At 36.3% G+C, this 24,791-nt stretch overlaps 1 protein-coding gene across 1 annotated transcript in view; it reads left to right on the forward strand.

The window, feature by feature from the left end:
- NEK9 (NIMA related kinase 9) overlaps nt 1-24,791 on the forward strand; it is a 35,572-nt gene that overhangs the window by 5,574 nt on the left and 5,207 nt on the right. Inside the window, exons 3-19 of the mRNA XM_081947926.1 lie at nt 579-634; nt 2,101-2,171; nt 5,170-5,275; nt 6,458-6,589; nt 6,998-7,108; nt 8,388-8,452; nt 11,407-11,457; nt 12,989-13,181; nt 14,749-14,893; nt 15,370-15,570; nt 15,754-15,800; nt 17,784-17,939; nt 18,259-18,367; nt 20,935-21,096; nt 21,628-21,798; nt 21,974-22,036; nt 23,956-24,146. Of these exons, the coding sequence (XP_081804052.1) occupies nt 579-634; nt 2,101-2,171; nt 5,170-5,275; nt 6,458-6,589; nt 6,998-7,108; nt 8,388-8,452; nt 11,407-11,457; nt 12,989-13,181; nt 14,749-14,893; nt 15,370-15,570; nt 15,754-15,800; nt 17,784-17,939; nt 18,259-18,367; nt 20,935-21,096; nt 21,628-21,798; nt 21,974-22,036; nt 23,956-24,146 (2,030 nt within the window). The remainder of the gene's footprint in view (nt 1-578; nt 635-2,100; nt 2,172-5,169; nt 5,276-6,457; nt 6,590-6,997; nt 7,109-8,387; nt 8,453-11,406; nt 11,458-12,988; nt 13,182-14,748; nt 14,894-15,369; nt 15,571-15,753; nt 15,801-17,783; nt 17,940-18,258; nt 18,368-20,934; nt 21,097-21,627; nt 21,799-21,973; nt 22,037-23,955; nt 24,147-24,791) is intronic.

Consider the following 24,791-nt stretch of genomic DNA (forward strand, 5'->3'; position numbering starts at 1 on the left):
CAGGTAGATTGACAAATGCAATCAAACCAGATTTACCTTGCAGGACTGCCATTTATGTTTCAGAGATATATGCTCTGTAGTGGTTGCTGAATAAGAGACACTTAGAATCAGAACTACCTAAAAGAAAGATGTGGTACTAAATACACAGCCAATTTGAGGAGATTTGCAGAATAAACAGAGTAAAGAAAATTAAAAGTACAATGAGAAATAATCTTTTTATTTTAAGCCATACATGGTGCTCCCTTCTCCTGTATTAAATATCTTGGATTACATTTTTCTTACTTTGCAAAACTTTACAGTCTTACTTTCTAATTAATTTTGCAGATTATTAGCATCAAAGAAATAGTTATTTATTTAAACTTAAATTTCATTATTTTCCCAAGTTTATTGAACCTTTATTTGTAACATCTTTTGAGGTTTGGATTGAAGGTGGCAGCAGTAGCAAAGAATAGAGCAGAAATGAGAATACTTTTTTCCATAGAAAAAAATTAGGAAAACATTAACATCCCCTGAGGGATTTTTATTACACAGATAATGTGTGAAATTTATAACTCAATATTTTTCTTTCTTACTTCCAGGTGGAAATCTCTATGATAAGATCCTACGACAAAAAGACACATTGTTTGAAGAAGAGGTAATGAAAACATTGGGAGACAAAGGGGAGTCTGCTTCTCTTTTATTCACTTGATCGGCCTTTAATTTGGTTTTAAGATAGTCTTCCTCAACCAGATTACCTCCAGACATGCTGAACTATAGATGTCATAATTTCCAGCCAGTATAGGAATTATTGAAACTGTAGTCCAATATTTTCAGAAGGGTTCATCAAACTGTATAGCAGCAGGGAGCAAATAATCTCTACAATTAAAAAAAGTTAAAATAACGCAAACAGCACCATATTATCACAGTTTATGAGTTTTGTGAATACTGATATTTTGTGTGTACTTGTGCAGAAATGTGAATTCATAGAAGTTTTAAGGGAAAGTCTTTTTCATATTGAGGTCTTGTGAGATTTGATAATCTCAGGGATTTAAAAAAAATTAGGGACTCTGCAAATGCCATCAAGAGGCTTGTGAGTATATCATGCAGGCATTGTTGTGTCACCCTCCAGCAACTGCTGTAGAGTAAGCAAGTTATGTAGTGAAATGGATTTTTATTTCTTATGGATTATATGGAGGGCACCTTGCCTTTGCCATTGCCTTGCACTGAGACAGTGTAGTAAAGTATAAATAATGAGGATATTTGTATTATGTACATTTGAAATATTTGTCTGATACAATAGATTCCACACTTGATATGGCTTTCTAGGGGATTTATGAGTCTGTTTGATTACTGTGACATGACTATAGCTTAACAGCTTTAATAAAGAATTTGTTTATTACTGCCACAACTCTTAGAATTGTTTTCTTCTACATTTTATATTTAAAAGAATGGAACATTTTTTTCTGTACTCCTAAAACTAATTGCTAAGCAGAAAAATCCATGCATTTGTTTTTATATATACAATTATTCGGCTATTGTTATATCAGTTTAAAATGTGATTACATATGTGGTATGTTCTCTGTGTCCAGTGAGGCATATTTTCTGTCCCAAAATATGCTTTGAATTGCAACTTTAGCACTTTAAAGCCTTCTTATTTTTAAAAGCCATTTTATTAAAATAAGATGTTCTTGGTCTTCATGATAAAGACCCAGATTATATTCAATGGTTGCCCAATATTTTACATATCTGTAAAAGGTAGACAATGAGAGAGTACAGATGTTAAAAGAAATGTTTAAAGTATAGAGTGGTGGTTTGACAACTGAAACTTCGAATTAAGGGATGTAAAGACCACCATGAATTTTTTTACAACAGCTGGAAATCTCAGTTCATACTGTTAGTTATTTTTGTTATTAAGTTATAAATTTCTTTAGCATCCATTATCCATTTGAAAACTATGAACTAATAATTCCAGAAAGGTAACTTTGTAGAAAAGTGCTCAATATTGAGTTGCTCTTAAATGATAAAATCTATTTTCTAAAGAAACGTTCAATTAGAATATTTCCTGTGCTGGTCTCCTAAAAACATTTTTTTTCATATGTGAACTTCTGGTTGGTTTTGCAGATGGTAGTGTGGTATCTCTTTCAACTTGCATCAGCAGTGAGCTGTATCCACAGAGAAGGAATTCTTCACAGGTACTTTAATTTAGGTGCAAAAGAAGACAAAAATTCTGTCTGTTGACTCTGACAAATTTCTCCTAAAGGAAAGGCAGATAAATATTTCTATATAATTAAATGAGAGTTCCTCAAATTGCATACAACCAAATATATGAAAGACCATATTCTGCAGCATCATTTATCTGACAAACATTTTCATAATATTAACTGAATTACAACTTATAGTTTCCATATTATATAAAAAGTTAATGGATACAGAGAGTTCAAGTAGGTTTAGATTCCTGTTCTACAGTGAAGCTCATTGAATGAATTTGGGCCATCTTTGCCTAAGTATCATCAAAAGGCTGGTTGTCAGGTTAAAATGGATTGGGAAGAAACCATGTGTATTATCTTGCACTCCTTGTAAAAAAACCTTTGTAAATGAAATACATAAATATTATAACTGTAAAGCAAACTATTTAGATTGCCATATTATTTTCTGTAATTGTTGTTGACATTTTATAATTTTGCTTCATATTAACTTTTTAACCACTGGACCATAATAACATTAAACCTTGTTCACAATGATAAGTTATCCCATTCTGAAACCATACTAAATTGACTTTACATTCATTCTAACTGTCTCCTCTTATTCTGAATTTCTTTGGTGATAACACTCTCAAGTAGCAGAATCTAGGGAAAAAACTAATCTTCTGGAGTAAAAATGATACAGTTAGAAATACAGGCTTCAGATACTCTTATGAATGCCCAAGAGGGTTATAGTTTGTTGAGTAAACTTTTTTTAAAAAAAATTGTGGAAGTATTTGAACAATTTTGTTCTTTTACATGGATGCTTCATAAAAGTTTTGAAATGTTGTTTTTAAATCAAGGATTACATTGAAATGCATTCTTCTAGTCCTCGTAGATGAAGAAGCAACACATTCTAGCTTTAACTATTCATTACTTTTAAACCATTAAGTCTTGAATAAGATTAAAGTGGTTTAGAAATAAACATACATGTACAAAATTCAGATATTTTTTGCCCCTTTCATTTTCTGCTTATAAAACTATAATTAATTATTAAAAGGTTTATGAACCATTCTTCAGGATTGTCTGCATGGTATGGAAATTATTAGCTAGTGAAATAGCTTCTATCTTATTTTAAAGGCCGTCTGTATAAAGACTCTTGTTCTGAGGTTACGCATTTGCTGTACTATATCTTTCGATTATCTGATTTCTTTTCTTAACATCTTTTAATGCATTTTACTGCCTGGCAGTTTTCATAATTAAGAATGATAATACATTAATAATAAAGGTGTGAGTTAAGCGGATGAAGATTTTTTTGTGATAAAAAAATGGTAATAAAGATCATATTTTGTAATCTTGTATATTAATCAAAACTATACATATATACTATATATTCATATTGTATCACAATTGGTTTGTGTAATATTTAAATTTGTTTACTTAATAAAGAATGAAATCAACCATAAAGTGCTACATGCAATCCCTATTTTATACTCCAGTTCGGACTCCTGGTGATGAAATGACTGTTCAGATATAGACAGAGAAGCAACTGCTTCTGAGTGTAGTATAATTGACACAGAATGAGTAGTTTTCTAAGTGTGTAATTTTTTGGCACTATAGAAACTTGCAGAATGCATTTTTGTTCTCTTGTTTTTAAATCAATCATATGTAATTCAAATGCATATAAAGAGCAACAAAAATATCCTACAGAACAAAATTAATGCATGCAATAGCTTTTCTTGAAAAAGAGAGTTATAATATCACATCCCTAAAAACTAAAGTTTGATGGGGTCAGCTAACTCTTGGAAATCTAGTGGTCAAAAAGGATTTCCGACAGTTAACTGAAGCTGTCATATTCTTCTTGAAAAGACAGATAGGTGTTAGAAGGAAATAGCAGGGCCTAGATAATCTCAGCTGATCTTGAAAGGAGCTAAGAGAATCAGATCTGATTAATTCTTGGATGGAAACCACTAGGAAATCCCAAGGCTATAGGTTAACCTGGGAAGAAGGCAATAGCAACACTATTATTTATTAAGCATATGTGCTGCAATCTCTGAACATCTCTGGGCAGCTAATAGCAAACGAAAGCAAATTCTTCTGGATGGTTGTCAAAAAACCAACATGGGTGTTATCTAATCAGCAGTTAAAACACTTAATTTGAGGGAATGTTTACATTTAGATACAAAATAATACTTTTTTAAGTTAATCATTATTTTCTATGGACATACCAAATTGATCTTCTAGATACGAGCTTTGTAAACAACATTATTTTTTAACTGTCTATAAACCCCAAGCATTTACCTTATCTATGTTTCCTGCTTTATTATGTAATTCTAAGCATATCTGTCTAGGTCCCATTGAGTTCCATGGGACTCCCTCTCAGAAAGAATATAGGACTGCTTCCTCATTGCACTTCAACTTGAAATGATTCTAGTATCTACTTTAACACACATTTAACTGAGAATACTAGATTAGCCTGCTTTAAAACTAAAAAAATAATAACAGCTTGCATCACATGATAAAGTTTAGGACCCCTGAAAAAAAAAAGATTGTACACATGAAGAGAGTATTAATGCCTTCAGAATACAGATAGTCCTCGACTTGTGACCATAATTGAGCCCTAATTTTTGTTGATCAGTGAAACATTTGTGAAGTGAATTTTGCCCTATTTTATGACTTTTTGTGCCACAGTTGTTAAGTGAATCTGGCTTTCCCATTGACTCTGCTTGTAAGAAGGTTACATCACATGATCCCAGGACACTGCAACAATCATAAATATGAGTCAGTTACCAAGGATCCAAATTTTGATCATGTGATTATGTGGATGCTGCCTCGGTCGTAACTATGAAAAATAGTCATAAGCCACTTTTTTCATGCCAATGTAACTGAATGGTCACTAAATGAACTGCTGTAAGTCAAAGACTACCTGTATTAACAAAGTGAATATGTTATTTTTTAAAAAAAGTGTGTGTTGATATAAATATTTATATCTCAAATGTTTCTTTCCTAGAGATATAAAGACCTTGAATATCTTCCTCACCAAAGCAAATCTCATAAAACTGGGAGACTATGGCCTAGCAAAAAAACTGAACTCTGAGTATTCCATGGCTGAAACTGTAAGTGGCCGCAGGATGAATGTGATGATTATGATAATGATGATTCAGCTGTTTGGGACTTTATGCACGTCAAATAATACAATCAAGTGTTTATTTCTTACTTTTTCCTCTTCTGAATTATTTCTAACAAAAGTATCTAAATTTGCAATTCAATACAATACAATACAATAGCAGAGTTGGAAGGGACCTTGGAGGTCTTCTAGTCCAACCCCCTGCCTAGGCAGGAAACCCTATATCGTTTCAGACAAATGGCTATCCAACATCTTCTTAAAGACTTCCAGTGTTGGGGCATTCACAGCTTCTGGAGGCAAGCTGTTCCACTGATTAATTGTTCTAACTGTCAGGAAGTTTCTCCTCAGTTCTAAGTTGCTTCTCTCCTTGATTATTTTCCACCCATTGCTTCTTGTTCTACCCTCAGGTGCCTTGGACAATAGTTTGACTGCCTCTTCTTTGTGGCAATTCAGATATTTGAATTCTTTGAATTCACATCTACATATTTTCCAGTAGATTTTTAAAATAAATATATGGCTGCTCTCCTCCCTGTAGGCCTTTAGGAAGGCATTTAAGGCCTGGCTCTTTCACTAGGCATTTGGGTCAGGATCACCAGAGTCCCCATTGAACGAGTTATATCTAGGAGTTCTAATCACTGTGTTATTATATTAGTTGCTTTTAATGCTCTGTGCTATTTCCTCTCTCTTTTGTATTTGTTGTTGTAACTTTTTGTATGCTGCATAGAATTACATTGCTTGAGTTGAGTGGCTATATAAACCGCTCTAAATAAATAAATATTCCCAAGACTGGGTTTGAAAGAAATAACAAACTGATCAAATGATACATCTAATGATAGAATGTTTATGTTGGCATTGGCAAATCTTTTTCTTTGTCCATTTTGTTTAGCATAATTGCAGAATTGTTTGATATCTTTTTGTTTTGACCATTTGCTCCAGTTTGCCCTCTTTTAAAGATTCAAACTTTATATTAAGAAAAAGTAGATGCTCTAGTTGTAAATAGGAGAAAATGTATGTGATAAGATTCAATGATTACTTTTCTACAAATATGCTAAAGCCAATCTGAGCTTTTGGGAGGGAAGAAGATAAAAGGACAGCAAATTAGAACTTATTGCATTGTGTCTGCTTGATATGGAATAACTGACCTAATATCTCTAATATTTTTGTTTTGTAGTTGGTAGGAACTCCATACTACATGTCTCCAGAGCTCTGCCAGGGAGTAAAATATAATTTCAAGTCTGACATATGGGCAGTTGGCTGTGTTGCTTTTGAACTCCTTACCTTGAAGAGAACATTTGATGCAACAGTAAGTCACTCTATGGAACAACTATGCTCGGGGTTAACACTGCATCACCTTTTTTAGTTTACATTGTCCTATGGTGAGTGATTAAGAGAGGGTGACTCCAATTTTAGATATCATATGACAGTGAAAGTTCTAGGTGAACTATGAAATTCTCATATAGAGATCCCTTTGCCTTTCTACTGTTCTTCTGAAGTTGCTTGCTATCTTGGAATACAGATAAAATTGGAATTTATTCAGGGCTGAGACACTTAAAAATACAGTTTCACAGACCATCACCTCAGGAAATTTCTCCTATTCCATTTAGATCCAGCATGACTGGCTGGGGAATTCTGGGGATTAAAATCCATATATCTTAAAAGTTGCCAAATTTGAGAAAGACTGGTTTAGATTATTTCGCTTTTTCTTTCTTAGAATCCCTTGAACCTCTGTGTGAAGATTGTGCAAGGAAACCGGGCAATGGAGGTTGATTCCAGCTTATACTCTGTGGATCTCATCCAAGCGGTGCATTCCTGCCTTCATCAGGTTGGTGAGCTACCTTCATTCTGTGATGGCGGTTTTTGGTTTGAGAGAGTGTGGAGAAGGAGCCCTTGAAACTTTTTACCAGCTGTTAGATACTAAAAACTCCTTATCAAGCCTACTTGCTTTCTCTAGAGTAGGAAATTGAAAGAACGAATAGTGTGGCTTTTCAGATCTTTTTTCAATGTTGAATATTTTTCCATTTTTTAGATTGGATGGTGTACTATTGTTTCCCCCTTTCCCTAACTGCATTTAAAAATCATGTACTGTAAAAAGAGAAACCAAATAATGTTTATCTTCCTTTTTTTGTTGCCCCACATTCATTGTTCTTTTTTAACCATAAGGAAAGCAAAATATATAATCTTTTCCAGAAATAAAAATGAAATGTACCTTCCCACCCCAAAGACATATAAAAAAGGCTGGCTTTTAGCAACCTCTCCCATTATGGTTTTTTTCTTTCATCTTTTCGGCCTACTACCTTTTAGTATGAAAATTATGAAGTATCCCAGAATCATGTTTGACCTTGAAGAACGTTTACTTTAAATAGAAGAAAAACGTATTTTTTAAAAAAATCAACCAATCTACTTTGGTTTTCTGCGTCAAGGTGGAAGGGAAATTTCTATGGTAAAATTGCTAACAGTAAATTAGCAAAACCATTCTATTTTTTTATTTTCTAGCAGATAAGTCAAATCCGGGGGTTATTCCTCCCCACACACGCTGACAAACCCACCCCCCAGCTTGGTATTGGTGTTAACTTTGAAGTCAGTATGAGGCCTTGTTGTTCTTGGCAAACTGGGTTGGCAAATATTTTAGAGGAATAGGTTGGAAGGGATTAGAGGAAATGTAGAAGTTATATCTCTTTTTCTCTCAGCAGAAAAACAAGTGTGACAGCCCACACTAGTTATAAATTCAGTGAGAATAATTTTGGTTTCAATGCTAAAATAAAACACTTCATTTAAACACTAAACAGTTGCCATGCATTGTTTGGAAATCTGTAAGAAGAGAGGAAGAACAATAAATGAGATTTAGTTGGCTCCTTGCTCCTGCACTTAGGGTTCCACTTTTGTTGTCATTTAGCTTTATAGTTAAGTGTCCTCCTTGGATACTGCAGTAACATAAGCACTATTAAACTATCTGAGCATTCTGCTCATTTTATGGTGCTTTTGATTTGCTGTGTTTGGGGAAATGGAAATAGACCACAAAGATGTAACTTATTGTCCTAGAGTTTAAGATTTGAAAAATGATCCCTCTTCTTAGGGAGTGATCTGTCACTCACCTCTTTTAGGATCCAGAGAAGAGGCCTACTGCTGATGAGCTACTTGAGAGTCCATTTATCAAGAAGCGCAGGAGGTAAATATTAGACATAAACAGGTTTTGTGTGTGTGCGGGCGTGGGGGTCTGTACATGTTAGAAGATACCATACAACCTTGTATTGCCTGATCATACTGGTGCATCTGTTGAGCCAACTGCTTTATTAAAGATTAAATGACACTCCTGAGTTCTTTGCGGCACTGAGTTAAAAATAAGAATATTGAAAGCATAGATTATTTAAATTGGAAACTGAGTTATACATAGCGTTATACAAATTTCTTTTTTTCAGTTTTACCTAGCTTATCTCAGACTTCTATTTAATGTATAAAATATATTGGATTATATTTAGAGAAATAAATGTATGCTAAAAAAATTAGTGGACCAACATCCTCTGATTAGTTGTATTTATAAAATTATAATAGTAAAAAAGAGGAGGAGGAGGAGGAGTGCTTTCCTAACACATTTCATTAAAAGGCATAAACTTGTATACAAGTTTATGCAAAATCAAAAAACCTATGCCTTATAATAGAATTTGCTACTAGGAAAGCATGCTACAGATTCCTTCTGATTTTTGCTGCATAGATTTACACTGCTGTCCTCTTACAATGTTTATAGTAGTATGTAATCAGTTCAGTATTCATGATAGCAGTTTTCTATCTAATGTACACTCAAGTTCTGTAGTAGTCAGATATTGTTAAAACATTTGAAATATGCTTCTTATTTATTGCTTTTCAGTAATCATGTAGTAAATGCAGTTTGAACTTTCACAACAAACTACGAAGGAATATTGTCATATATTCATAGGAGATGCTATAATATTAATGAGAGGGACTTCTCCAGGTGCCGTCCACCAGACAGTGCCATGGGGGCGGCGCCTAGGAGCAGAGCCTTCTCTGTGGCGGGCCCAGCCCTGTGGAATGACCTCCCCCCGGATATTAGGACCACTACTGACCTCCGCTCCTTCCGTGTCAAGCTCAGGACCCACCTTTTCCAAATAGCTGGCCTGGCTCAACCATAACTTCGTAATGCTCCTGATGGGTTTTTTAATTTAGTAATTTTATTTAAGGGGATTTTAAATTGTGTTTTTAATTGTCTTTCACTTATAAGTCAACTCTCCTCCATGCACATATGTATATGTCTCTGTTCTTTGTTTGTCTTATGTGTATTTTTATCCGTTTTGATTGTACGCCTCCCCGAGTCCTTCGGGAGAGGGTTGCGGCTAATCAAATAAAATTATTATTATTATTATTATTATTATTATTATTATTATTATTATTATTATTATTATTATTATTATTATTAATGGAGGATAGTAATTCTATTAGTGTTAGTGTAAATATCTAAGCCTTATGTAGAGGAGACAACTTGCTAGAGGGATTAATCATTAGAGTAGACCTTTGCAATCCATGCTATCAAAAAGGATCCATTAGTTGGTGTGTTTATTCAATGAAGCCAATTGTTATACTTGCAGTAGAGCTATGAAGATGGCTGATGAGGTGCATACTGATAGCAGATGATCTAGATCTTGAAATAAAATAATATGGAGGTTAGCACAGTGACTTTGTATCTCTTAAATCCAACTGTTACAATGTCCCTATAAATCCCTCCCATCCCCCACTCCAGTTATCAGAAACCTTACCTATGCTATCTGACATGATATAGAAAATTTTCTTTCAAAAAGAGTAACAGTCTTTCACTGTTAAGAGGGGAATAAAATAGGGAAACATTTCTCAAACTTTCTGTCCATGGATCAGTATTGTTTGAGATTAATTTATTAGTTAAAGATGGTGAATAATATGTAACACAGTGGAAGTTTTTAGATTACTGCAGCCTCTATTTTACTTCATTTGAAAAAAATCAAAGTAGATCATATATGAAGTATAAAATATTAAAATAAAAAAAATTGTCCTGACAAATTAGTTATGTGAAACGCTATATATTTTTAGGCAACAGCCTTGAGACAAGTTAAAATCTACATTAGATTTATAATTGTAGTGTGAGAAAATAAGCCAAATTGGCATAACTAAATTAACAACACAACTTATCAGTTAAATGTGAGGCAGCAAATTATTAGTCAATTATTTTGCTGCCATTACATTTCTAATTTCATGAATGGGGGAGGTGCCTGTGAGATATTCCATATCTTGTGCCTTCATATCAAAGCCAGTATTTGGCTGGCTTTCACTTGGGGAGGAGGATATGTGGTCCATTGTCTGCTTGGCTCAAGTGACAAAATCACTTGGCTGGTTGGACCCTTCATTCCCTTGGCTTCTTTCAGATAATCTAGCACTCCTTACAACCTTATTTGTAGTACGGTTCTGTGATTGTTTTGTGACCTAATTCTCAGGATTGGATTTTTGTTTTGTTTTTTCATGTTCCAGGCCCTATACTAGTTTCACTTGTTTATCTTTCTTTGCCTCTAGGTGTAGAAATTCAATATTGGTCTCCAAATTAAACTGACAAATAAACTCTTACGTTTGGTCTGGATTAGTGCCTCTGGAAACATAATATATCCCTTCCAGGGATATATTATGTTTCTGGAGGGAACACTTTTCCAGAAAAGTTTTTTTTTTTTTAAACGTAGGATGGCAACTTTTGTCAATTTCTTCTTTTCCTTACATCTTTCAGGCAATAAAGTGTCCCACAATCCTTGGGAACAAAATTTTTGAGAACGTAGGGGCTGAGGAGAATGGCAAATTGACTTCCCCCATTTCCTGTTTATGGGAGTCCCCAATTTACATAGTTAAAAACACAGCACTGAAGCATGTCCATTGTTTATACAGGCTATACTAATCTATGTGTGTTATGGATATTGTGTATTTCAGGCATTGAGTAACATTATGTAGAAATTACAATATTTACTACAGACAGACACTGTAGCTTGCAATACAATTTTATGAAAGAGTTATTTGCAGTGTCATTAAATCATGTAATGATTCCTTTGGAAAAAGCTGTATTGATGCACCGTTCTTACTGTTTATTCTTCCTGGCAGGGATATGGAGGAAAAAGTTGCACTTCTTAATGGCCCAAACAAACGTCCAAGGTAAAGGAATACGTGTTGAAGAATAGAACAGAAGAAAATAGTTGTCTCTGAAGTATCTTAGCATGAGCAAAACTCCTCTCCCAAAAGTGTTAAAACAGCTGTGTTCTTTGGAAGGCTCCCTCCACTGCTCCAAAGACTATCCTAACCTATCTCTGTGTGCATGTGTTTATACAGCGGAAGGGGACAATCTAGATAATAAAGTAGTAGGTATCTGAAGAGGTATTGCAGGGTGGGTAGGCAAAGCTGATATATCTGCCTTCTTTCTCTCTGCCTCCTCCTTTTCATGGCCTCAGCATTAGTCAGCATCATACTTGCCCTTACCTCTTTTAGCTGTTTCCATGCTTGAATTCCACTGCTGCATCTTCAATTCAAGTGCAGCATAACTCAAACAGTCAGTTATCTTTTCTTCCAAGCTTCCCAGGGTCTTCTTTTATTTTCTTGTAGGTATTGAGCTGAGGTGGTACAGTGGTTAGAGTGCAGTACTGCAGGTTACTTCTGCTGCCTGCCTGCTGCCTGTAATTTGGCAGTTTGAATTTCACCAGGCTCAAGGTTGACTCAGCCTTCCATCCTTCTGAGGTCGGTAAAATGAGGACCCAGATTGTTGGAGGCAATATGCTGACTCTGTAAACTACTTAGAGAGAGGGTTGTAAGGCACTGGGAAGCGGTATCGAAGTCTATTGCTATTGCCATCAAATATTGCATCAGGAATGGTGTAATCCAACCAGCTGTCTGCCCTATTTCCCTAGCACATTTCTACCCCTTTTAGTGCCACTAACAATGCCTTTGCCTTTCCTCCATTGTCTCCAACCCTGGAATACTTATGCCCTGATGTGTGTGTTCTGGCTCTATGCCTAGGCATAGACCTCCAATACACATTGGAGGTCCTGGTGGTTCAGTTTGCACACAGACCGCAGGCATGTCTTTTGGTCCAAGCATAGATCACCTGAAACTGACTGTTCCTCACTTAATCTTTTGCATAGCTTTTCTTGGTAGATAATTGCTATAAAGGAATGCTTTAAGACATTTTAACTGTAAAATATGCAAGTGTTAAACTATTGTTATATTTAATTTTACTTTTATTGTTAACCATGCCCATCATTTACTTTAAATTTCCATTTACTTTACATCAGTCCCTACTTATAAATTGTGCTATATTACTGAACAATTTACATATACAGCTAAAAATATCAATGGTTTAATTTATCAATGTATTTGTACACCCTTCTCATAAGTTTATTCATGTCGCTGCCTTTAAAAATTCAAAAAATGTATATATGTGTCTTCAAATTGATTTCTGATTTTTGTGTTACCACATGCTGCTTTCTTCCACGTTTCCATGCTGTCTGTCTAGCCTCTGAGCATAATGCATGCCAATGTATATTTATATATATGGAAAACTCTTAGCACTTATATGAAGTGTTTTTGCATGGAATCTGGAAATTAAAATTTTCCCATCTATCTTCTCTTTAGAGGCTTAGAAAAGCAGCTCATGGTAAACAGTGTATCCATACAGATCTCTTGTGATTTACAGAACAAGTACTATGAATGAAGCACCTATTGCAGTGGTGACTTCACGCACTAGTGAAGTATATGTATGGGGAGGTGGAAAGTCCACTCCTCAGAAGCTGGATGTTATTAAAAATGGCTGCAGTGCACGGCAGGTCTGTGCAGGAAACACTCACTTTGCAGTGGTAACAGTGGAGAAAGAGCTCTATACTTGGGTGGTAAGTGTTAAAAGAATTTGGGAAGGTTGCGGGGGGAGGGATTCTACAAAACATTATTCTTTCACATCTGCCATCAACGAAAGGATCAAGTGCTACTAGGAATTTGCATCTTGTTCATTATGACAGATCACATTGGCCTCTCCAATTGAGTAAAGAAACAGCAGTTACATTTATATCCATTCATGTCCCAAATACATGAGCCTCCAAGTGGAACTGCAAACTAAATAGCCTTTGGCCCAATTTATCAGCTAGAAGGAAATAAGTATTTCTAGAGATTAATATTTTATTTATTTTAAGTGATTGATATTCCACCTATTTGTGGCAGCTGTAGGTGGCTTAGTGGCGTAATAAGTGTAATACTGTATTGTCATAAACATTATTATAATCCTAAAATGATAACTCTTGCTATCTTCTTTTAAAATCTTCTTAACCAAATGTCCTACAAAAGAAGACTGCTTTGACCAACTTACGTAAGACTGAAAAAACGGGGGCTACTTCAACCTCATGGGGCAAGTTGTTCCATGGGGAGAGTTCGCCACTAATAATAGTTCCCAATCTTCTCATCTCTCTCATGAGTGGGTAGCCATAGCATTTTTGTACACTATGTTGGATGGGCTGATTGTACCTGGAGAAGACTATGCCAGAAGTGCTAATGGTCAAATCTGTAGAGGGCTTTCCAACCAGCACTTGAACTCAGGCAGAACAGACCTCATGCCAAATAGATATTAAAATAATGCTGGAAATAATATTCAGTCACTATAAGTAGTAGCCTTATCTTGTGGAAAAAAAGACATAAGAGACATATGTATGTGAAAACAATATAAAATGGAATTTAACTCATATTAAATGTAAGTCATATTAAATGTTAGTGTACATTTAAGGAAGGGATTCCCAGTTTAATGTTCACTGTTGATATCTGATACTATTACATACCGTGTTTCCCCGAAAATAAGACAAGGTCTTGTTTTCTTTTGACTCCCCGAAATAAGCGCTTGGCCTTATTTTTGTGGAGGTCTTATTATTTTTGAGGCACAGGAAGCGGCGAGCGTGGTCACCTCATGGCTGCTGCTGTGTTGCAATATTTTTGAGAAGGGCTTATTTTTGAGGGAGGACTTATTTTAGTGCATGCACTCAAAAGCCTGATTGGGCTTATTATTTGGGGTGGTCTTATTTTCGGGGAAACGGTAATCAAACAATACACATGTCTATCTTTACTCCATCTGTGGGGTACCTAAGTAGTATTCCCTCATTCAGTGAGTTTGCCTACTATAAGAAAGGTTCCAAATATCAAGATGTTTTCTCTTTCTCCACATCCCACATCTTCCAAAAAGCATCCCAAAATTTAGATGGTTATCTGGAGCAACATTCCATAGGACACCTACAAAAAAAACCTTATAATTATTATTTAGGTGCTGAAGCAAGAATAAGCCACTTCATCCTGTGGAAACACAAAGGAATATAGAGGTGTTTCTGGTTCCTCGATACTGCATATTATTTATTTTAGTTTCTTTTCGTTAACAATATATCATGGCTCTTAAACCACTTTATCAAATGTATTTTTAAATAGAACATGCAGGGAGGCACTAAACTGCATGGGCAATTGGGACATGGAGATAAAGCTTCGTATCGGCAGCCTAAGCATGTGGAAAAATTGCAGGGCAAAGCTATTCGTCAAGTATCGTGTGGGGATGACTTTACAATCTGCATTACAGGTGAGAGACATAGGTAACATGGTAGCCCTTGAAATGCAAGTGTATTAGCTAAAAGAGAAAATACCCCAAATACAAGAGAATATGTAATATTCAGGTATTGATAAATCTGGAAAACAGACAAACCTGCAGCTGCTGAATTAGGACAACTTCCAAAAGCCAACTTATATTTGTTTTGTGTTCTTTGAAATACTAGTACATTGGCTTTTATATTGTGTTTTGTGATTGAGTATGTAAAATCATTAAAATGAAACAGAAGCAAAGATTAAAAATATATATCAATTATAAGTGGCAGTCTATATAATTCAAATATGGTCCAGAGTGTAGGATACTGTAGTAAACTAAGCCACAATGGACTTGGCTTGATCAAAGTAATTAGATTGCACTGTAGTTAAATTCTCCCTGTATTAAAGAGGAAGAGAACCATTGGATTTTTAAGTACATCCTCTGTTATTCATATATGCCTTGTTTTCATGCAGGTGAAGGTCAAGCCTTTGCCTTTGGTTCAGATTACTATGGCTGCATTGGTGTTGACAAGGCTTTTGGGTCTGAGGTCCTGGAACCCCGGCAGATCTCTTTTTTTTCCAGTAATCCGGTGGAACAGGTTTCCTGTGGAGATAATCATGTGGCAGTGCTGACACGAAATCGTGAGGTCTACACATGGGGCTGTGGAGAATATGGTAGGTTACTTTATAGGCAGTTTTTAATCTTTGGAAAGATTAATGACTGATAGAAATAAAGTTTATTGGCACACTATCATGATAGACCAGATTAAACGAGGATTTCTGCTTCTGGAAAGGTAGATTGACAGCTTTCTTTGAATCTTACCCGTACTCATCATTATTGTTTGTCCCCAAATATAGGCCGTTTGGGTTTGGATTCAGAAGAGGATCACTCCATCCCACAAAAGGTAAAACGGATTGAATTTGACTGTATTTTCTGCGTTTCTAGAATAATTCAGTCTTGAGACATTTTCTTTCCAATTCAGTATGTTAAGAACAAGTTTCTATTAAGGTTTTAAAAATTAATACAGATAAGGGAAAAGAATTTTTGTTTGGGAGCCATGCAGAGTTAGGTAGAAGATGAGCATATATTTTGTACTCGAAATGGAAAAAATGAAATTTTGACTCTGGGTTTTATTAATTAGATACATTCATTGTTATAGGGTTGGCTAGTACATATTAGTATGTAAAAGTAAAAAGTTGAGGTTGTAATGTTATTATTCTACTACACCCAGTCAGAAGTCAATATTTTTTCCTTTTTCTCCTTTACCCCTATATTTCTTTCTCTTCCCTTTTTCCTTCCCCATTTTCCCCAATTTTAATTTTCTTTTGTACTTTAAATCATGATAATATTTTTTAAAAAAAGGAATATAGGTGATTTTATAAATATTTTAAATGAAAAGAGAACTATATTCTGAATACAAATCTTTCCATATGACTTTATTTTACCTTCTCCTATATAAAACAGATGACAGATAGAAGAAGTATTGCTTTACATAACTAACCAGGCACATCTGCTCTGATTATCTCCATGGTTCTAGATAAAGATTTATCCTATCCTTGCTTTTCTTTTAAATTGAAAGTACTACCATATTTTTCAGAGTATAAGACACACCCTTTTCCCTCAAAAAAGAGGGTGAAAATCTGGGTGCATCTTACAGCATTTTTGGAATCCTGAAACCCCGCCCCTTTACAAAAATGTCTGTGCATAGCCTTTAGGAGGCTTCCAGAGTGCTCCTGGGGGCTGGGGAGGGCAAAAATGAGCAAAAAATGGGCTGGTTTTTGCTCATTTTTGCGCCCCCAGGCCCCAGGAGCAATCTATAAGCCTCCTAAAGGCTATGCATGCGATTTTTTTTGACAAAAAACGGGACCGTTTTCGTGAAAAATGGGCTGTTTTTTGCTCGTTTTGGGGGAGGCAGCCCCCAGGAGCACTCTACAAGCCTCCTAAAGGCTATGCATGCTCTTTTTTGACCAAAAAATAGGCCCATTTTTGGGAGGTCTGCAAAGTGCAAAAACTTTTTTTTTTTAAATTTGCCTCTTAAAAATCTTTGTGTGTCTTATCCGGTGCGCCTTGTACTCCGAAAAATAGGGTAATTTTTAAAGTGCCAAATTGATATGAGGTTTTCATTATAGGTGTTCCAAGTGTTACTTGTAAAAAACGTTTGTCCTTTTTCATTTAATATACTCTATACAAGTAGCCCTTGATTTCTGACCATTTGCTTAACAACTGTTCATATTTATATCCCCATCCCCCAAAAAAGCTACTTAATGGCTTGTTTTCAAAGTTATGATGGATATATACATATATATTTACACTCTGCAGGCATGTGATCACATTTGGACAGTTGGTGCCAGCTCCCCTTTATGGTCACTTGCTGGGTCACCTGACTGTGATTTTTGACTTTTTTGCCAGTTTCCATTGTTAACTTCAATTTCTGGTAAAAACGTCAGTTGGAGAAAATTGACTTGCTTAATGACCACACCGTTTGCTTAATGTCTGTGGCATTCACTTATCGACTGCTGCAAAAAACTGGACCAGTCATGTGATGCATCAACCTACAACTGCAACAACTTATGAGTGTAATTCTAGACTCAATTATGGTTGTAAGTTGAAGATTAACTGTATGATTCTTATATTTCAAATTGCTGCAATGGACAACAGTTTGCCTTTATTTTGTAAATCATCATTGTATTCTGAATTGTGAGTTCTTGTTACCAAAGCCTTTTCTCTGTCATGTAGCAGACTAGAAGGAAGGGCTTTGATTCTTTCCACAACTGTTATTTTCCTACTCCAGGTGTCAAGAAACTAGGATCTTCTATATTAAAAAAACCCTGACTCTCTGCAGCAACTGTGTTTAGTTGTTGAGGTGTCTTACATATTTCTTTTTTAGGTAGAAATTCAAAAGACTTCCCATATTGTCTCAGTCCAGTGTGGCAGTGATGGAACCTTTCTCCTCACACAAGCTGGCAAGGTGTTGGCCTGTGGTCTGAATGAATTCAACAAGCTAGGCCTGAACCAATGCACTTCAGGGATCATTAATCATGATGTGAGTGGCCTTGTATGAAACTAGGGAAATAATGTTTTCATGACATGTACTTATAAATATAATTTTAAAAATTCATAACAAATATTTGTTAACAGATAAAAAAGAATCCAAGGGGGGCAAAGGAATATGGTTTACAATTTCTAGAAATAATTTTATGCATGTTTGCAAAACCTATCCAAGAACCAATAAATTTTGCTTTTCTTACAAAGAGTCTTGTGATATTAAGACATTCTCAAGCTTTGCATGCACCGTTCTTGATTAAAGTGTGAGCATATACAGAATCATGCATTGGTTTTATAAAATTGATGTCTTCTCATAGGCTTATCAAGAAATCCCATATGCTACAACTTTCACTTTGGCCAAGAAACTCTCTTTCTACAAGATTCGCACTATTGCCCCAGGAAAGACACATACTGCTGCCATCGATGGTAAGATCAAATTATTATCTTGTGATGTAGTATTATTACTAGATAAGGGTAAGCTAACCTACAACATCAGTAGGTGGCAGCAGATTAATCTTAGCAGTGCCAATTTAGGGTTGTTATTCACTCATATGTGACAGCCTGGCAATCTTAAAGCTATTAAGTATAATTATAGAATAAAACAAAATATTGAAAGGAGGTAATGCAAACCATCCCAGTAGCATTGACAGGTAACTGCATTGATGCAGCCACTAGGAGTTATAGAGTGATAACACTTAAAGATTAGAAAGGACCTTAGAGATCATCTAGTCCAGTGATGGCGAACCTTTTTTGGCTCGTGTGCCATAAGTGGGGGGATCACAGGGGGGTTGTGTGCAGGTGTGCCGCATCCATAATGCAATGCGCGACCCTCCCAACATGCGCGCATGACAGGCACAACCCCCCATTTTTGCATGCTTTTTTTGCCCTCCCCAGGCTCCAGAAGCGAAAACAGCCTCCCCCTCCCCACTGGAGGCCGTCTGGAGGCTTCAGGGGCTTCCCTGAAGCCTCTGGAGTGCAAAAAACTGCCCTACGGGCAAACCAGAAGTTCGGGAACAGACTTCCGGTTTGCTCGTAGGGCTGTTTTTAGTCCTCCAGAACCTTTAGGACCTTCAGGAGGCTTCCCTGAAAGCTCTGGACGACTAAAAACTACGAGCAAACCGGAAGTGACTTCCAGTTGTCCATTGGGTCGTTTTCCGTCCTCCAGAGCCTTCGGGGAAGCCTCCGGAAGGCCCTTGAAGGCTCCGGAGGGCTTAATCCGGCCCTATGAGCAAACCAGAAGTCTGTTCCCAAACTTCTGGTTTGCCCGTAGGGATGTTTTTTTGCATTCGAGGCTTCAGGGAAGCTCCTGAAGCCTCTGGGTGGCCTCGGGGCGGGGGGCAGCTGTTTTCACCCTCCCCAGGCTCCTATAAAGCCTCTGGAGCCTTGGGAAGGCGGGGAAAAAAAGGTGAACTCAGCTGGCCACCGCGCACATGCGCGATGGCCAGCTGACAGGGCAACGCCTCGCGTGCCCTGACAAATAGCTCCGTGTGTCACCTGTGGCACAAGTGCCATAGGTTCGCCATCCCGGATCTAGTCCAATCTTCTGCTCAATTCAGGAAGCATCTAGCGGAGCATCTCTGAATGATGTCCATTTAATTTCTTTTTAAATAGTTCCACCAAAGGAGAATTCATTATTCTCCAAGGCGATCTGTTCTATTAAACATCCTCTAGTAATATTTTCCAGATGCCTAATTAAAATTTAATTCTTTGTCATTTAAACTTTTGTTTCCTGTCTTATTTTCCGAATTAACATGAAGAGTTCAGTCCTATCTTCTACTTGGATGCTTTTCAGATACTTAAGATAGTTTCTGCAATTCTCCCCTCTTCCAACTAAGCATACCTACTGTGTATTTGACTTTTTAACTATCTTCCTCTATCTGAAAGACGGAATTACAACTACAATTAATGCACATTTAAACTAACAATCCATATTAAACCTGTTACATTAGCTCTGTAAACTATTTCACACCACTGCAGTCAGCAGGGAAAATTAGTTTATTGGATTAAAAATAAAATCCTGAATGTTAACTCTGAAATTCCTAGCAGCGGGGAATTGAATGAGATAATATTATGAACCTACCATTTCTGTGGTTAGGTGCACCAATTAGACAACACATGACCCTTTGGGTAATAGTTTCAGACCTATTTTCTTATCTATACAAAGAAACAGAATGACAAAGGTCAAGAAATCAGTGGGAGCAGGAGCAACTTCCAACTTCCTGCCAGATTTTGCTGATTGCCCTTTGGCAGCTGATGATGAAACTGATTAACCCAGTCTCCAGAGGACTAAGAGGGGACTGTTCTACTAAACGGCCGGGGGGTGGGGGGGCACAGTACTAAAATTACATTACATTAATTTACATTAACTATACAGTTACACCATTTGTATCAAGATATCTGCAGCCTGATCGTTATTTCAATAATTCTCCTGACATAAATAAATATGTGTGTTTGTTCATGTGTGCATGGACATGTTCCATATAGGCATTCTTTGACAAGAAAAATAAAGTGATTGCAGATCCATTCCTATCTGGAAATATTTCTACCTGATAAGGAATGAGATAATCTGAAATGGTATATATAGCATTATAAAAATGGTAGAGTGCCTCAAGATTTGCTCTAGTAAGATTCTACCGACCTTGGAGTCTTGTCATTTAATATACCTACACTGTCAATGGGCCAGAGCCACTTTGTTTTCAAAATTTCAGATGGGCCTGTGTCTGACTTAAATTATCTTGACCATAATCAACACTAATAGAAACATGTGCATGTTGGTAAAGATATGGTGAAATGATGCCTATTACCTATTAGATATACTTAAGGTGAATGTTTCTCTTGTCATGCTACCATGGAAAGGAAATCTATAACTTTAGAAAAAATAATTATGAAGTGATCTAAATGATGTCTTGCATTACAGCTCACAACATATTATTTGACTGTTTCTCAGCTTTCTGCATTATTATTTCCTAATGACATAATTGTTTTTATTTCAGAGCGGGGTCGTTTGCTTACTTTCGGCTCCAATAAGTGTGGACAGTTGGGTGTTGGGGATTATAAGAAGCACCTAGGCATTAATTTACTAGGAGGGCCCCTTGGGGGAAAACAGGTCATCAGAGTTTCCTGCGGTGATGAATTCACCATAGCTGCTACTGATGGTAAGTATAAGCATTAGTAGGTTGATCTGAATTTCTTTAAATTGAGTCTGTAAAGAATCAAAAATAGTTTGCTTAGAGGTTATAATAATAAAAAAATCCAAACTCACTGGGAGGCATAAAATACATGCAATATATTTCAAGTCATAAAGTACTTTTTTGCTTTTAATATAAACAGTACAGCCAAAAGACAAACAGAGGTGGATGCAAGCATTTCATATTAACTCATCAGTACCTACATTACAATAACACGGTTAAAATCAGCCTCAAATTGTAATGTAGGTACTGATGAGTCAATACGAAATGCTTGCATCTACCTGTTCATCTTTTGGCTGTATTGTTTAAACTATTAAAAGGGACTAATTGTTTTAAATTTTAATATAAAACCTCACAAATCACCACATTCCTATAGGGCTCACAGTGTTTTGTTGTTGTTGTTATATCCTTAAGTAAAACAGATAGAATCATTTGAGAATCCTTCAAACCTAGAGTGGGGTTCTTGACTTTTAAGATGATAAACTTTTTATTTTCCAGATAACCATATATTTGCATGGGGTAATGGAGGGAATGGCCGTTTAGCAATGACACCAACAGAGAGAGCTCACAGTTCTGATATTTGTACATCATGGCCTCGGCCCATTTTTGGCTCCTTGCATTATGTCCCAGATTTATCTTGCCGTGGATGGCATACCATAATAATCGTTGGTAAGTATAAGAATAAGTTCTTAAGGTAGATCATTACTTCATTTTTTTCTCTAACTGTAAGATACAACACATTACTTGGATTCATAGGTAAGAATGGATGATTACTAAGCACACATCAGATTTCCCATATTCTTTAAATCTTGAGCTGAGAAAATGTTCTTTTTTTTTTCTCCAGAAAAAGTTATAAATTCTAAAACCATCCTTCGCTCCAGTAGCAGTGGCCTGTCCATTGGGACTGGTAAGTAATACATAATTCTCTGTTGGAGTAGAAAATATCATAAGAATAATTCAGAAGAATAGCACATCTCTGCATAGAAATTATCAAATTCAATCTCTGGCATAGACAACTGAGTAAATTGTTGCTTTGAAAGTCTATGTTATCACTGCAAGTCACAATTATCACAGTGTAGATCCGTGATGGCAAACTTTTGGCACATGTGCCACAAGTGGCACGCGGAGCCATTTCTGAGGGCTTGCAGGGTGTTGCTCTGTCAGCTCCAGCATGCATGCTCTGGCCAGCTGATTTTCTGCTGTTTTTCTTCCTCTGGAGGGCGAAAAACCACCCAATGCGCAAACCAGAAGTTCAGGAACGGAACTGATTTTTGGGCGTTTTTCACCCTCCAGAGGCTTCCCTGAAGCCTCCGGAGGGGAAAAAACGGCCCAACGGAAGTTCCCAAACTTCCAGTTTGCTTGTTGGGCCCACCTGAAGTTCGAGAACGAACTTCCAGGTTGCCAATCGGGCTGTTATTCACCCTCTGGAGGCTTCAGGGGGCTTTCCTGAAGCCTGCGGAGGGCAGAAAATGGCCCAACGCAACTCCTGGAAGTCCGGAGGCGTTAGTGAGTCTGTGCATACGCAGAGGGAGGGGGTGTGTGCGCATGCGTAGGGGGGAGGGCATTGCATTATGGGTGAGGACCCGCGTGCATGCCCCTCCTTCCCCCCCGCTTTTGATACGCCTCAATAAAAAGGTTAGCCATCACTGGTGTAGACTGTTATCAACCAAGATATAACTGCTAGATAGACTAAAGACCTTATTTACAAGACAGAAAATTTATTCTGATAAATGACTTTAAAGCTTGTTCTTTGCCTTCATTTCATTCATTAGAGAATAAATAAAATAATGAAGTTGTAGGGCCCTTCCTTGTTGACTTGACTGATATAATAATATAATATGATGCTAAAACCATGATCACATTAAGGTGAATTTAAGAAAGTCCAATTTGCCTAGGTGGAAAAGGAGCAGAATTGGGTAGCAGGCCATTATCTTGTGGAAGACAATTGACATTTTGAGAAACTAGCTACTACAATATTATAGGTGTTTTCAGTCTTCTACATTTCATTTAATTGCTAGAATTAAATTATGCTTTCTCTAACCAATGTACCTTGCTGAAACACTTCAGTTGCTTGGAATAAATTTTAAATATTTGTAGTCTCTTTCAGAACATTCTGGCAGATATGAGTTTTATGGAATCTTTGATCTTTCTGTGAATGCTTCCCCCCCCCCACTAAATTAGCATAAAACAAAGAAACTGATTGAATATAATGTATACAATAATTACAATATGCATTTATGAAAACAGATGTAAAAAGAAATTGTTGGGCCAACTGAATACATGGAAAATATTCCACCAGTTAGAAATAATGACTGCAAGTACATTTAAAAAGACATTCCTGCACCATTCCTGCACAAAAAGACAGAGGGAGGGAGGGATAGAGAAAGAGAAAGAGAGAGATTTTCTCAAGAGTTTTAATAGTTTCTAATATTCTGTTATGGAAAAATAAATTTTGTCTTCATGTTTACTGGGAGATAACATCATCGTATCATCATGGTGGCAGTTCCTCACTGAACTAATTGTGACTGGCAAACCTGTCGCTAAATGATGTAAAATGATATGTCTACTACAATAGCTGGAATTTCAAGGATCAGTAGTTATAAGTCCCTTTGTTCAGTTGTAACTTTGAACGGTTGCTAAACAAATTATTAAGGGAGGACTGTATGGCTGAGTCAGTGGTTTTTTATTTTGTATTTATCATAAGGATACTTTTATCCTTTTATATCAACTCCTTTCTGACAGTACTATATGCATTTTCAAGAGCGTCAGATTTGTTTGAAATGAGCAAATATTTAAGATTTTTAATTCCCTACTCTTTTCTGTTAGTGGCCCAGAGTTCTACAGCTGAACCAAATGAGGAAGAAGAAACTGAACAGGATTCTGAGAGCCCTGATAATAGCAGAGGCTTCCGGAGAACTATGGAAGCAGATTGCGGAATGGGAGATCACATCAGCACCACAGAAGTAGCTGTAGATAGCAGTGCTGCTAGCAGCTCCTGTCCTAGTTGGCTGCGCAAGGTAACTCACTGTTGCTATGGTTAGAAAAAAGGAAAAATAAAACTTTTTCTAATAGTTGTCTTGGAATTAATGGCTTTTTTCAAAACCTGTACTTTAAAATGACCCTTTAAAATTAATATTGAAAGAGATACAAGCATTTTTTTAAAAATTAGAAAAAGCTGAAACAAGTTACCGTATTTTTGGAGTATAAGACGCTCCGAAGTATAAGACGCACCTAGATTTTGGGGTGGAAAACAAGGGAAAAATATCTGCCTCTGCATCTCAGCAATTTGCCTCCTTGCAACAAACAGTACAGACAATATACACTGTTTGTAGTGTTATATTTCAGACTACACTTGTACAGATGCTGTTAAAATTGATGTGCTTTTTGGAAGTATATTTATTTTCTGCTATTTAAAAGAATAGCACTTTTTAAAACAATAGCACGGGACCTCTTCAAATCAAGCATTTATTTTTAAAAGCTTATTCATTTTGTTAAGTTGCCTAGAATAATAATAAAGCAGTCTTTAAAGAATAAATGTAATAATTTGAACATTCTATAGGCATTTATAGTTGTTGACTTACCTCCTTATAGCAAACAGCCTGATTAGTACAAGGAAAAAAAATGCCTCCCAGCAATTTGCCCAGTAGAGCAAACAGCAAGTT

Source organism: Natrix helvetica (assembly GCF_964273705.1).
Source record: "Natrix helvetica genome assembly, chromosome: 1".
Classification (NCBI taxonomy): Eukaryota; Metazoa; Chordata; class Lepidosauria; order Squamata; family Natricidae; genus Natrix; species Natrix helvetica.